The sequence below is a fragment of the Amblyraja radiata genome, chromosome 18, assembly GCF_010909765.2.
Source record: "Amblyraja radiata isolate CabotCenter1 chromosome 18, sAmbRad1.1.pri, whole genome shotgun sequence".
Classification (NCBI taxonomy): domain Eukaryota; kingdom Metazoa; phylum Chordata; class Chondrichthyes; order Rajiformes; family Rajidae; genus Amblyraja; species Amblyraja radiata.
In genome coordinates, this window is record NC_045973.1 from 40,858,470 (window position 1) to 40,873,918 (window position 15,449).

At 44.5% G+C, this 15,449-nt stretch overlaps 1 protein-coding gene across 3 annotated transcripts in view; it reads left to right on the plus strand.

Annotated features, from left to right (window-relative positions):
- Nucleotides 1–12,063, plus strand: part of acad9 (acyl-CoA dehydrogenase family member 9) — a 61,796-nt gene extending 49,733 nt beyond the window's left edge. For 2 of the 3 annotated variants that reach the window (XM_033037211.1, XM_033037213.1), the window contains 3 exons: nucleotides 529–657; nucleotides 6,771–6,843; nucleotides 11,761–12,063. In XM_033037211.1, coding sequence (XP_032893102.1) covers nucleotides 529–657; nucleotides 6,771–6,843; nucleotides 11,761–11,861 — 303 coding nt within the window. In that variant the 3' untranslated portion in view covers nucleotides 11,862–12,063. The remainder of the gene's footprint in view (nucleotides 1–528; nucleotides 658–6,770; nucleotides 6,844–11,760) is intronic. The other variant, XM_033037212.1, reaches the window with a different exon arrangement.
- Nucleotides 12,064–15,449: the final 3,386 nt, after the last annotated feature.

The window sequence follows — 15,449 nt, forward strand, 5'->3', positions numbered from 1 at the left end:
AGCTCCGCGATGTTGGGAGTCGGCGGCCACAGCGCTCCGGAGCTTACTGCACGGCGTCCCGGTAAGGCATTGCCCGCTCCCCGCCTCTCCGACCGGGTAGGGGACTAAGAATTAAAGTTTCCCCCTTCACCTCCCCTCCCCCCCTACTTCACATAAAAGCCCTCCAAACTAATTGACTAACATTTAAGCAATGATTGACAGATGTTTAAGTGTCTCCCCGGTGTCTGGGGAGGAGGCAGCCGCTACAGTAGTACAGACCTGGGTTGACCGTGGGTCGTTTCGGGTCAAGTTTGGCGCCAAACGCGAGCTTTGGTGTGCAGACGACATCCTGGAAAAAATGTCCGGTTTTTGGAGCTTTTCGGTTTCCGGAATTTCGGATAAAAGGTTGTGCACCTGTATTAGTTAGTTGTGGTCAATATAGGAGGAATTTCACCCACCTAAATCTTTATATATTTGATCTAATAATGTTAACTTTGAATTTTGTTTTGCATAAGTCTGTCATAGAATAATGTGTACCTCTCTCTACAGACTATAGTAGAAGAACAACTGGTGGTGAAGAAAGTGGCCGATATTCTTATTAATCTTTATGCCATGACAGCAGTTATTTCGAGAGCTAGTCGCTCTATCAGCATTGGGCTTCGCAATCATGATCATGAGGTAGGTTCATACTACAGGTGCACAACCTTTTATCCGAAGATCCAAATAACGAAAACCTCCGAATAGCGGCCATTTTTTCGGTCCTTGAAGAAAGGTCCTTGAAAACGTTCACCGAGGGCGGCCCGCAGAGGTGACAGCGGAACCTCCGGTCGGTCCTCGAAGAAAGGGGAACTAAATCCCCATTCATAAAAGAGAAGATGAGGGTATATTGCGCGGGAGGGTTAATAATTGACAATATGCTGCTGCCTGCCCGCAGAATTAAAAAGTTCCCACGGTAGACTCACGATATACAGTGTTTCGTGAGTCTTGCGTGGGAACTTTTTAACTCAGCGGGGCAGGCAGCAGCAGATTGTCGCTCCCTTCAGTATCACCCCACCTACACCCCTCTGCTTCCCGGCCATGTGTGTGACCCCTTCCCTCCCCTCTCCAGCTCCCCGCCCATTTCACCGGCGCGGGGGCTTTGCACTGTCTTCACGTCGGCGATTGCAGCAGGACCGTGCCAGGACCAATTGGACACCGACCACCAGGCCCACCGCAAGCACGGAGATCCCAGAGACCCACAGCCAACAGCAGCCCAGCCCAGCCCCACTCCAACTACAGAGGAACCTGGGTTGCGGATGACGGGCGCAGCTCGGGGCGTCGTAGGGGCCCATCGGGGAGCGGCCACTCAAAGCCACGCCGGGAGATGTAGGGCCCTGCCCCGGTCTTGATGTTGGAGCCCCTGGCGGGCGCTAGCAAGTCCGCGGCAATTTACAGCCGCGCCGGGCGTTGTAAGGCCCCCCCTCCAGGTCACTCTCAACCTCTATGATGTTTGCTCTCAACCCCGTAATTCGGGCGGGAGAAGTCGCCGCTGCCGGTGCCCCACAAAGCAGTCTCCCACCGGAGACCCGCGAGCTCCCGGTGTCACCATCCACCGGAGTCGGGTCGCAGCAGCTCGCCCCCGCAACTCTCCACGCTCCGAAGCTGGCTAGCTCCACGGAGGTAGGTCCGTAGGTCCATAGCTCCCACCGCCGCCCACCGACCCCCAGGCCCACTGCAAGCACGGAGATCCCAGAGACCCACAGCCAGCAGCAACTCCAGCCCAGCCCCGCTCCAACTCCAGAGGAACACGTAGGGGCAGAAGCTGATGGTGTGCAAGGTACGTCTTGTTCTTGGGGTGGCGGATGAGGGGGCGCAGCTCGGGCTGTGGGCGAACTGCCACTTGTCGCTGTAGCGGCCAAAGATCATAGAGGAGCTCCTCTATGATCTTTGGTAGCGGCCCATCGGGGAGCGGATTCCTCTGGAGTTGGAGGGGGAGGGGGGTATTGTGCTGTTTGATCGCCCCCTGCTATCCCAGGGACAGGGAGACACAGCGGCTTTTTAGACTGGTGGGCAATCACTTCCAAAGTTCTGCCCACACAGTCAGTACACTTCTCCTACACTGTATTTCATACAAACATTTATTCTGCAAGAAAAAACGACATTGAAGACTCAAACTCGCGATCGAGTAACTGCCAGGATCAAGGCGCAAACTCGCGACCTTGCGGATATGAGCCGAGCACTCTACCACTGAGCCAGCCATTAAAATCTACGCTAAAAAAATTCCATTCCGAAGACCGACAAATTCTGAATTACGAAAAGTGTCTGGTCCCAAGGCTTTCGGATAAAAGGTTGTGCACCTGTACCTAGGCAATTAATATTACTCCCATCAAATTTGCAGCAAATCTAAATCTAATTTATGCTACCCCACCCAAGTTTTGAAACCAAAATATTGCTTTTATTAATGGTATTAAATATTTAACCCAATGACATAGAAGTTTAACTTGACAATTATGTTTTAAAGAAAATAACAGAGGCAATAAATTGTAAGTGCTGCTGCAAGAAATTATTCTTTTGCCCAGTAGGTTATAGACAAACCGATGATAAAGTCGAACCGAACCAATAGTCATCGATGATATGTCACTTTGTCTCCTGTGTGTATGGTGAAACAAATATGATTATTACATAGAACAAAAAACAAAAGGCTGGGTGACCTCGGCACATCAGGCAGCAGCCATGGAGGGAATGGGCTTTCCCATCATAGATGCTGTCTGACCCACTGAGTTCTACCAGCACTTTGACCTTTGCTCCTGCAGTTTATTATTGATCCATGATTATTTCATGGGAGTTTTTGTTCTATGATTTATTTTTTAAGGTGCTTATCTCTGAATGTATATACAATGCAATCAGAAAGTATTCAGACCCCTTCACTTTTTCCACATTTTGTTATGTTCCAGCCTTATTTTAAAATGCATTAAATTCTTTTTTTTTTATCATCAATCAACACACAATACCGCAGAATGACAACACACAATACCGCAATCGGGGGAAAGGGCCTTGGTCAGGGAGGTGACCAAGAACTTGATGGTCACTCTGACAGAGCTCCAGAGTTCCTTTGTGGAGATGGGAGAACCTTCCAGAAGGACAACTATATCTGCAGCACTCCACCAATCAGGCCTTTATGGTAGAATAACCAGACGGAAACCACTCCTCAGTAAAAGGCACATGACAGCTTTCTTGGAGTTTGCCAAAAGGCTCTCGGACCATGAGAAACAAGATTCTCTGGTCTGATGAAATCAAGATTGAACTCTTTGGTCTGAATGCCAAGTGTCATGTCTGGAAGAAACCAAACACCGTTCATCACCTGGCCAATACCATACCTATGGTGAAGCATGGTGGTAGCAGCATCATGCTGTGGGGATGTTTTTCAGCGGCAGGAACTGGGAGACTAGTCAGGATCGAGGGAAAGATGAACGGAGCAAAGTACAGAGAGATCCTTGATGAAAACCTGCTCCAGAGCGTTCTGGACCTCAGACTGAGGCGGAGGTTCACCTTCCAACAGGACAATGACCCTAAGCACACAGCCAAGACAACGCAGGAGTGGCTTTGAGACAAGTCTGAATGTCCTTGAATGGCTCAGCCAGAGCCCGGACTTGAACCTGATCGCACATCTCTGGAGTGACCTGAAAATAGCTGTGCATTGGCGCTCCCCATCCAACCTGACAGAGCTTGAGAGGATCTGCAGAGAAGAATGGGAGTAATTACCCAAATACAGGTGTGCCAAGCTTGTAACGTCATACCCCAGAAGACTTGAGGCTGTAATCGCTGCCAAAGGTGCCACAACAAAGTACTGATAAAGGGTCTGAATACTTATGTAAATATTTCAGTTATTTATTTTTAATTACTTTGCAAACATTTCTAAACACCTTTCACTTTTTTATTATGGGGTATTGTGTGTAGATTGATGATAAAATAAATGAATCCATTTTAAAATAAGGCTGTAATGTAACAAAATGTGGAAAAGGTGAAGGGGACTGAATACTTTCTGAATGCACTGTATTCCCATACCTCTGATGAAAAGGAAATTGTAATAAATTCTGGCAAAGGTTATGAATCACAAAACACTGTATGGCTATTGAAGGAAAATTTGAAAGAACGCTAAAATAAATTTGTCATTTGGGAGGGAGAAGGGAAAGAAGTACTGTTCTGTCAAAAATTATCCTGTTGCATTTAGAAGGATGAGGTGGTTCACATTGCAACCTACCTGATAATGAAAACCTCGATAGAGTGGACAGGATGTTTCCAGTAATGAGAGTCTAGAACTAGAGGCATAGCCTCAGAATAAAAGGACATACCTTCAAAATGGAGATGAGGAATTTATCGAGCCAGAGGGTGCTGAATCTGTGGAATTCTCTGCCACAGACGGCCGAGATATTGGGAATTTTTAAGGTGGAGATTCATCGGTTCTTAGTTAGGAGGAGCATCAAAGGTTATGGGAAAAGGCAGGAGAATGGAATTGAGAGTAAAATCGAGATCAGCCATGATTGAATGGTGAAGTAGATATGATGGGCTGAATGGCCTAATTCTGCTCCTATATCTTATGGTCACGTGCTTGCAGAAGGCAGAAAACAACTAGATTAACTATCCTATTTTTCTCTTACATTGTTAATCTCTCCAAAATGGATGATGTACAATAAAAACAATGCAGCAAGATGTCCTCCCTCTCCCAACATAATTGCATCGTTCTGCTTGTGTCGGCCAGTAGCTCAAAACCATCAGCTCGGTTTCCTTATCATTATTTCCAATGTTTTCCTTGCTGCCATATGCGTTAGGATTCAAAGTCTTCAACATTTTTGGAAGCAATTACTTGTGCCTTCTCTGACATTTATCCTAATGGACTGCAGTAATCCAACAGTTTGTCTTTTCTGGAATGATTGATTCCTTCACAATACTATACCACTGATTGATCTTGATGGCTTGTCTTGCGGGTCTCATAACTAATTTGTCAGAGATAGAATAAGCCTGTAATAGCTCCAGGCTTGTATATGTGCAGTGGATTTCTTTTCTGAATTCAACTCTTAGAAAACAGACATCTAAGAGTATAAATTTAAATAATAAGCACATGCCACTCGTCTCAGTTGTACAGTTTTAAAAATATTATTTTCAAGGCACCAGGCCAGACAAATTGCTGAATTTTGTATAATTAGAATTGCTTAACATAATTACGTTTCTGGAATGAATAGAAGTAAATTGCTGTCTTTATTAATTATTCAACCCACACGATTACAGGGAGAGCATACAAACTCCACAAGTACAGGACCCGTGATCAGGATTGAACCGGGTCTTTTTAAGCATTTTATTGAGTACAGGCCTTTTGGCCCATCAAGTCCTCGCCGACCAGTGATAATCCCGTACCACTTGCACTTTCCTACACAATAAGGACAATTTACAATTTTACCAAAGCCAATTATGCTACAAACCTGTACGTCTTTGGAGTGTGGGAGGAAACCAGAGAACTGGACGAAAACCCATGCGATCACAGGGAGAATGTACAAACACTGTACAGTTAGTATCGAACATGGGTCTTTGCCCTTGTGAAGACAGCAGCTCTACCGCTGCACCACTGTGTCGCCAAAGTTAATGATACAAATAAAAAAGATGTTAAAAATAAAGATGTAAATCATTTAAAAGCTCTTTTCGTTAAATAAATTTAATCATTAAAGCAGCTTATCAATTCAGAACCATTTAAATTACTTTATAGATACCTGTGAGCCTTGCAATTATTCCTCTCCATTCATATGTGTGGAGTTGGCACCACTTCATATGCTGGTGCAATTGCTGGGTTATTACAGAGCATTCATGTTCCACCACACACTTCCTGAGAAGTGTAATTAGGGAATTGGCTGCAAAGAGCAACCAGCAGTTTTAGGGCTTCGACAGTTGCACAGAAATTCTAAAATTGCTGAAATTTATGTTGGGAGATACTTGGTCTGCAGCAAGTTCTGACCATTGTTTGATATTTGTTTTATAAATAGTATTTGAATACAATTACATTTACAAATTATGTCCTAGACCTATTTAAAGGTTTTGCAGAACTCTTGGATAAGGTAATATATTACATGCAGAATCCAGCTGAACCTGGATTCTATCTTGCCAGCAACTGCTGTCTGTATCAAGTTTGCATGTTCTTCCATCTTCAGAGTAAGAATTTCATCATTCCTTTTTGGGACATAGACCAACTGAGTACATTGACGAAGTAAAGAACTGTAGATCCTGCAATTTTGAGCAAAACACAGTGTTAGAGGAACTCAGCTGAGGAAGGAATAGACACAACATTTCGGGTTGGGGCCATTTTTTCAAACTGGAGACTGAAATTGAATATAAAATCCAAGATTCATTTAAAGAAAGAATGCATTAAATCTGGTGAATTGATACTAACTCAAATTTGAAGTATTTAGCTGTAGAAAAATTACATTTTTATAACAAGATCTTTCTTGAATTTAAAGATGACTGCCTTGGACTATTATGAATGGGACTGGTCTAAATTTAGCATTTCACTTCCTTCAAAAATGATTTGATCTTTTCAGTAACATTTAAGAAGCACAAGGATATAGTTTCTGAACTGTTAATAACCTGATTTGAAATGGCTATTGGAGTTAATGTTTGTATTTGCTTAATTATGTATTTTTTCCATGTATAGTAGCACGAAAATGCATTTTCAGGAGCTGAAGAGGACAAACAGACTACATCTGTTTCCTCTTTGGTTTGACATGATTTTCTGAACTGTTTCCCAGATGTTCTCTTTCTATCATCAGATTTTACTTGCCAACACCTTTTGCTCTGAGACCTATTTCCAGAATAATTACCTTTTGATGAAACTACAGAAAAGTAAGTATTTTCAAGAATATGAAATGCTACTAAGGAATGCATAAAGCAAACCTTGAACTGTTCAGATGAAATTACAAATGTTGCCGTCTATAGCAATATATTTTGGAACGGGCAATTTACTAAAGGGCATTATCTTCATAACAGGATTTTTCTTGAATTCCGATGACATCGGCTTGTCATAGGACTGGTTTTAATTTAATTTATTTCACTTCCTCAAAAAATGATTGCGATCTTTTCAGTAATTGTGTATTTTTTCAATTTATAGTAGCATGAATTAATGCACATTTCAGCAGCTGAAGAGGAGCAAATTCTAAACATGCTCATAATTCTCCACAGTACCACAAATACTGGAAATAAAAAGTTATTCTGAGAATACAGAGCAGGTCAGGTCGTATCTGTTCTGAAAGAAGCACTTAATGTTCAGGTCAATGACCTAGCGTCAAAACTGCCAATAATTCTTTTCTTTTACCAAAAAAAAGACTGTAGCGGGTGCGTGAGAGAGCCTGGAATGAAGGCGAGGAGCCAGGCAAATTCTGTAGAGGCTTTAATGAGCACAGCACACTACTCTCTGCCTCAGTGAGAGACTGAAGACTGGTCTCGCACCAAAAATCCCTGCTCTTATCTTGTCGCTGGGAGCCGTCCCCGGACCTGTCCATGAAGTGCCGAGGGGGATGAACCAGGGAGTGGCCTACTCCCAAGGAAACGCCACAGGACCCCCCCCCCCTAAGAACCGGAGGCATGAAATGGACGGGGACGTACGGGACGACCAGCCCGTGTGCGCACCACGGCGGGTGCAGGAACCGGAGACACACTGCCAGGCGAAGGTAGCTTGGGGAAAGGGCCGGAACGGCCTTGAACGGTCCTTCATATGGCAGCTGAAGGGGCGTCCAGTGCGCGTCCCGACGCAGGAAAACAAACGTGCAGTCCTGGAGAACAGAAGGAACGTGCAGCCTGAACGAACCGTGGCGAGACGTCGGCGCCGGTGCCAACTTGCCCACCTTCTCCCGAAGCCGTTGCAGGGCGGCTGATGGCTGCTCCGCCTGGCCCTGTGCTGATGGGATAATCTCACCGGGCACTGTCAGTGGGGCCCCATACACCAACTCAGCTGAGGAGGTGGCCAAGTCCTCTTTGTGCGTGGTGCGGACACCCAGCAAAACCCACGGCAATGCGTCGACCCAGTCCGGGTCCTTGAGCCGAGCCTTCAGGGCAGCCTTGAGCCGGCAGTGGAAATGCTCCACCAGGCCTTTCACCTGCGGATGATACACCATGGTGCGGTGCAGGTTAACCCCGAGAAGGCGAGCCATGGCCGACCTCAGTTCAGATGTGAACTGAGGCCCCGGGTCGGACGTAATGTCCAGCGGCATTCCAAATCGGGCAATCCAGTGTGCCGCCAAAGCACAGGTACACGTGGCTGAGGAGTCTGCAAATGGAACCACTTCCGGCCACCGCGTGAAACGGTCGACCACGGTCAGGAGGTAGGTGATGCACCAAGAAGACGGTAGCGGCCCCACGATGTCCACGTGGATATGATCAAACCGCTGGCTAGTGACGCGGAATTCCTGGAGTGGTGTCCGCACATGCCGCTGTACCTTGGCAGTTTGGCATGAGATGCAGGTGCGCGCCCAATGCCGAACCTATTTGCGCAACCCGTGCCACATGAAATGGGAAGCATCGTCGCCCAAACTGAAGGGTGGGCCAGCCCGTGGAGCACCTCGAACACTGCGATGCCAGGCGACGGGGACGATGGGCCGCGGCTGACCAGTCGAGATGTCGCACAGCAGCCTCGCACCCCCGGGGCCACATGGAACGTCCTTCAATCGCAGACCCGAAACCGGTACGATAGGTGGACATCTCATCATCCGTCAGCTGGGCAGCAGCCAGGGCTGAGTTGTCAATGCCATCGGCCACCTGCAAAATGGTGTTGACCGTGGGACGAGACAAGACGTCGGCTGCTCTGTTGTCTTTTCGCTCTATGAAAATAATGGAGGTCGTGTATTGAGAGACGAAAGCCAACTGCCGCTGCTGGCGAGCGGACCACGGGTCGGAAACCTTGGCGAACGCAAAGGTGAGGGGCTTGTGGTCCATGTAAGCAGTAAATGTCCGCCCCACCAAAAAGGAACGGAAGTGGCGCACGCTGAGGCAAAGGGCGAGGAGCTCGCGGTCAAAGGCAGAAGGCTGCGTGTTCTGATCACGTCGGGGTCACCAGTGTAGCGGGTGCGTGAGAGAGTCCGGAATGAAGACGAGGAGCCAGGCAAATTCTGTAGAGGTTTTAATGAGCACAGAACACTACTCTTCGCTTCAGTGAGTGACTGAAGACTGGTCTCGTGCCAAAAATCTCTGCTCTTGTAGCTGGGAGCCGCCCCCGGACCTGTCCATGAAGTACCGAGGGGGATGAACCAGGGAGTGGCCTACTCCCAAGGAACCGCCACAACTGCACTATTTGAAGATGGTTTTTAATCTTGGTTTCCTACCATTTTCAATTGCACAGTGAAATATTCAGTGTAATTTTACTGCATGAATAGACCAGAGTTTTTCAGAAATGAACTTGGGAAACAATAGATCTCCTTCGTCTTCATTATTTGCGGCATAGCAGCTGGTAAATCCAATAGAACACCATGATGGAGCTCAGAGTAACATGCTTTTTAGGACAGTTACTTTTGAGCTTGATCAAATCCTCAATGATCAGGATGCTGAATTGGAAGAAGATGCTGACATTGATTCATCTATCTTTCCAGTGGATTTGGAGGATTTTCAAGGAGTCTTTACTTTATGGTGACTTTCAAGATATGCCAAGTGATTTACATCTTCCAGATTGTTGCAATGGATTTTGATTGGTGATGGCATTGAAAGGTTGAGAGAGGACTTTTATCTTTCAGGTGTTTGTTGTTCGACCAGTTCTATCCTATGAAGAAATCAACAATGACTCGATGCTTGGCCAAATTCCTCACTGATGTGGGAATCCTTGGTCTGACAACTCAAAATAGAGTGACATTGGAAAAGGCATTGAGTGCTTTGAGTCTCTCTGATAGGAGCATGTGAAGCCAAGTGTAGAAGGAACATACAACCTAGACAACCTATCCACTTTCTCTCTGAAGCACCACCACCTGCGGTTGAATCTTCAGCATTTCATAGTTCAGTCACCTCAACGCCCACCGAACTGGAGTGGAAGCACATCATCTTTAACCACAAGGACCTGCTCAAAAGGAAGAGGATGAGAATCTCACTATTTAATTTGAGTGTGTGGGGTTGGGCGTAGGGAGATCCAGCATTCCAAATCTATAGACAAAGACTAGGCAAAGTTTATCAAAAGTAAGAAAGTATTTTGGGAGAAAATATTCCTGAAGCATTATTCCCAGAGCACAGGAATAATGATTTAATAATTACATTTTGCAACACAGGAGATACTACCTTCATGAAGCCTTTGCTAGCTCCCCAAAAGCATGACCTAATTCTCTCATTTTCTGTCAATGAGTTAAAAGTAATGGAAAGTCACTAGTATCATAAGGAATAGGAGTAGAATTAGGCCATTCAGCCCATCAAGTCTACTCCCCCATTCAATCATGGCTGATCTACATCTCCTAAACCCATTCTCCTTCCTCCTCCCCTTAACCACCGACACCTGTACTAATCAAGAATCCATTTCTGCCTTTAAAATATCCACTAACGGCCTCCACAGCCTTCTGTGACAAAGAATTCCACAAATCTACTACCCTCTAACTAAATAAATTTCTCATCTTCCTTAAAGAACATCCTTTAATTCTGAGGTTATGACCTCTAGTCCTAGACTCTCCCACCAGTGGAAGCATCCTCTCCACATCCACTCTATTCATGCCTTTCACTATTCTGTATGTTTCAATGAGGCCACCTCATTGTTCTAAACTCCAGCGAGTACAGGCCCAGTGACAACAAACTCATCATAGGTTAACCTACTAATTGTTGGGATCATTCGTGTAAACCTCCTCTGAACCCTCTCCAGAGCCAGCACAACCTTCCTCTGATATGGTGCCAAAAATTGCTCACAATATTCTAAATGCAGCCTTACCAGCGCCTTATAGAGCCTCAACATTACATCCCTCTTTTTGTAAACAAACTCTCTTGAAATAAATGCTAAAAATTGAGTTTGATTTCTTAAATTGGCATCATTGCTTTTCTGAGAAATTTAGCACTACACTGAGCATTTTGAATATTTATATGTTTACTTTTAAAACACTGAGAATGATGTGCACTATTTGTCCACAAGATGAAATAAATAAATGCCGACCAAAACAACACTACATTGAAAAGCTGTGAGCATCCACTGTCGTATCAGAAGGTTTCCTAACAACCTGGGCCCTTGTGTATCAAAAGGAAATGATCAAAGCTAAATTCATGTGCTAAGATAAACTTTGACTGGAGGAATAAAAGCTCAAATTTGGCACATACGTGTAAAGGTTAAACATGGAATAGATTTCTGGATGTGCTCACAGTGACAATAAACATTTAAACAATTGGCAATATAGCCACATCTATCTTTATTTAATTTGCAATTTGTGATCTTTATCAAATTGACAAATTAGCGTATATGATTTGAAATGTCATCAACATTTTAAGCATAAAGTGGCAATATGATATTCCATAATTAATCTCAATTTCCTCTTGAAGTTGTACATTAGAGTGCAATGTGGACAGTTGGGATTGGAAAAATTACTATTTATTAAAAATACTGAAACACTTTTGTTCAAAATCATCCTTTGACTTGTAATGTGGAACAGATGAGGTAGAGTGTATGTAAAAAGATTATCCATAATCTATTTTGCTGTGTGCTCGATTATGCTGTACTACGAACTTAAATTATCCCACTCAATACTCTTTAATAACGTACTTTAAAAGTAATGATCAACTATATTTTTTCCTAATGCATTTATTTTTCTTTGTTAGATTCCCCAGAAAACCTTGATGACAACATTAAGAAAATAGCAAAAGAAGTGTTGGACAAGAGAGAATATATTTGCTCACATCCACTTGACCGAACGTTTTAGGAAATAGCTATGGCTTTAGTTTTTAAAACTTGTAAATAAATCTGGGCATTATCACTTGGCAATAAAACAAAGCTGCTCGATTCCTGATAAAAAGATGATTTACTAAATAATTAATAACATGTATTTGTTCATGCAGTTGAATTGATTATATAGTATCATTCAGTAGTTTGTTCAATGACAGATTAAACAATGTATGATGGGAGTGTTTTAGCCAGTTAACATAGACCACATCAGTTTGAACAACGAAAGTACAAGTATTGCCAAACAATGAATCAGTTAACTGGGTATCTGTTGGCATATTTTTTTTTAAGTGATAGCTCTTCGACATTTCCTCATTTAGTCGATTAAGCTTTCGGATGTGGAGAATGCTCATTGCAGTTTCTGCAAAGGAAAAAAAATACAAAACAGCTTTAATTTGAGATTGAAACTCTTATGACATTGTTAACATTTCAGATTTCAGAAGGATTGAAGACTTGAGAATGGAGGGTTAGCTATTTGCAGAATTACACCATGAAGCCTTAATGTAGCATTGGTTGGTAGGTACATTTGTGTTGGCTCTGAATCTGGAACTATTATTAGTTTGCACAGAGTTCTGGCAAGTGAACAATTGGAGTCTGATTTCTAGTATATAATGATTTCTCCATTAAGTGCTGAGGAGGACCCACCAGAGTTTGCTCAGTCCCAGTTCGAAACAAAGAGATGTTCTGTTGAAGTAATGGGCCTGTCCCACTTAGCGATTTTTATTAAACATTTTTTTTAGGCGACTCATAGTCTTGTCAGATCGACTGTACCCCATCCTACGACTATGTCTAAGACAAGCTACGACAACCTAAGACCTAGTCGAAGTCACGCTACAGTAAGCTCCCGACAACCGACGACCCAATAGTGGTGACTTAGGATGTCCTCCTTCGACACACCTACGACTACACCTACGACAACTGATGTCAAGCTACGACCCTGTAGGCGTCACAATGACCACCAAAGCATTGACATCATCCTATTTTATTATGAAAGGGTTTGCAGGATGGGGTTTCCAATCATTCTGAGTCATGACTGCCATGAAGAAACTTCAGAGGTCATTGCTCTCAGTAGAAGAATCCCTGCTGCTTGCAGCAGCCCTAATGCTTATAGATCCGCAAGACAGAAGGACAAGAAGAATGGTGAAGAAGAAGCCCAACAAGAGGTCTGTGTGGTTGAAGCCCTTGTTCCAGAGGAGACCCAGGTTGGGCCAGTATGAGAACCTGATGACTGCTTTAGCAAGAAGATCAAGCTGCTTTCAGAAACTTCACTAGAATCCCCCCAAGCTGTTTCAGGAACTGAAGACACTGGTGGGCCCTCTCCTGGAGAAAAAGGAGACCATGAGGAAGCCACTGGAACCAGGCCTGTGCCTAGCCATCACCCTCCGCTACCTGGCATCAGGAGACTCCTACAAGAGTCTCTCCTACAACTTTCTTGTGGCCCACAACACCATTAGCAAAATTGTCTGAGACACCTGTGAGGCCATCATCAATGCTTATGAAGATGAAGTCATGGACTGCCCTAGCACACCAGATGAGTGGAAGAGAGTGGCGCAGGGGTTTGATACAAGATGGACCTTCTAGCACAAGTGGGGCAGTTGACGGCAAGCATGTGGCTATCAGGTGTCCACCCAAGGGAGGTTCAATCTACTTCAACTACAAGAAGTTCCATTCCATCGTACTCCTAGCTGTGGTGGATGCAAACTACAACTTCCTGTTTGGGCACACCTGACAGTGTCGCAGATGGTAGGATCTCCATTGGGCAAGCACTGGAATCAGCAGGCTTTCCTGATCCATAACCTCTGTCAGGAGAAGATATCCCTGGCATCCACCACCCACTGGTTGCTGATGATGCCTTCCCACTCAGATCATGGTTGATTAAGCCATACCCTCACAGGCAGATGTCAAGGGAGCAGAGGACCTTCTGCTCCCTTGACATCTGCCAGGGCTAGGGGGGGTCGTGGAAAATGCCTTTGGCATCCTCGCCAGCAGATTCAGATGCTTGCTGACTATGATGGAGCAGGAGCCCAAGAATGTGGAGACCATTGTGTACGCAGCATGTGTCTTCCACAACCTGATCTGTACCAGAAGTGCTGCAGCAGCAGCAGCAGCAGCAGCAGCCATGGAGGAGGGTGACCGACTGGACAACCAGACAGGCAACATCACAGGCTCATGGAGGACAGGCTGCATCTATGGTGCCACTGAAGAGATTGCCAGGAAACACCAGCAAAAAGAGAGCCAAGGAGCAGAGAGACCATCTCTACACTTACTACAACTCCGAACTAGGCAGTCTACCATGGCAGAACGACTTCATCTGAAGACCAACAGCAAACATCCCACACCACAAACAGAAGTCCACCACTCCAGGAAGAAAGCCCACTACAGACCACAAGATAAGGCCCTTTTCAGGATCACCCACATCCTCCCAAAAGAGTTTAATTTTAAATGCAGTGCAGTGTTTGTGTTTGTTTTATTCATCACAATATATAAAAATAATTTGCTTTTCAATGCAGTGCAATACGTGGAGATGTGAACTTACGTTTTTTCAATGCGCCAATCAAATGCACCAATGACAAACTACATCACCTGGCGACAGCCTACATCATCCTGGCGTCCCACTACCACTGCACCTACGTCACGAGAATTCAAGCTACGCTCCATGGTGTCAAAACTACTGTCGCCGCTGTTGAAAAATTAGCGGCGACCAGAATGCCGTTACGACTTGTTGCAAGTCTGAGGAAACTACTCACGACCATGCAGGCGACACCCCGGCAACCACCCGCAAACGTGACCATGTGGCGACCGCATAGTCTGGTGTAGTCACCTAAAAAGCCACCTAAGTGAGACAGGCCCATAAGTGTGGTGGAATACTTGGTCAGAACCTCTTCCAGTTAGGAGTGCAGTGTAGCTGTTGGTTGAGTTTAAGTAATAAGTGGTTCATCGTGGCTGAATCAATAATTCATATGATATCAAATCAATTGTGTCAAAGCACCAGTAATTTAGATAAAGAAAATGATTAAGACAATCATGACTAAGGTCAGCAAACTACTTATGCTCCATGTCGTCCTGAAAAAGTATGTTAGTAACATTTTCCATTTATGCTTAACACTGATGAATCTACTGTAATTATTTTGGATGCCCTTCCAATCTCCAACAGACTTGGAAAAAATATGCATTAGTAGCCATCTGCCTTCAAATTTCAAAATAAGATTAAGGGTTCAAAATTCCTGATTTAAAAAAAAAAAGGGTTATAAAAAAAAAAGGCAGACAGCAATAAGCGAGTTCGGTATTCCGACTATGCATGCCCAGGTCATAGGTCACTAGCTATATATACTGGACTCGCTGAATGTCCCTATCCAGCTATCTAGCAAGTTAAACAATTAATCTAATAAAGACCCGTAGACACGAGATGTCGTTGATTCTTTACTGTATTCAACTGTGAAACTGTAACATACAAGCAGAAAGGGAAACTGCATATTTAGTAACGTTATACAGTTGGTATACAAACATAAACTATGATGCCACCACTAAATACAGTGCTGTTATGTAAGAAAACAGCCAGGGCACATGA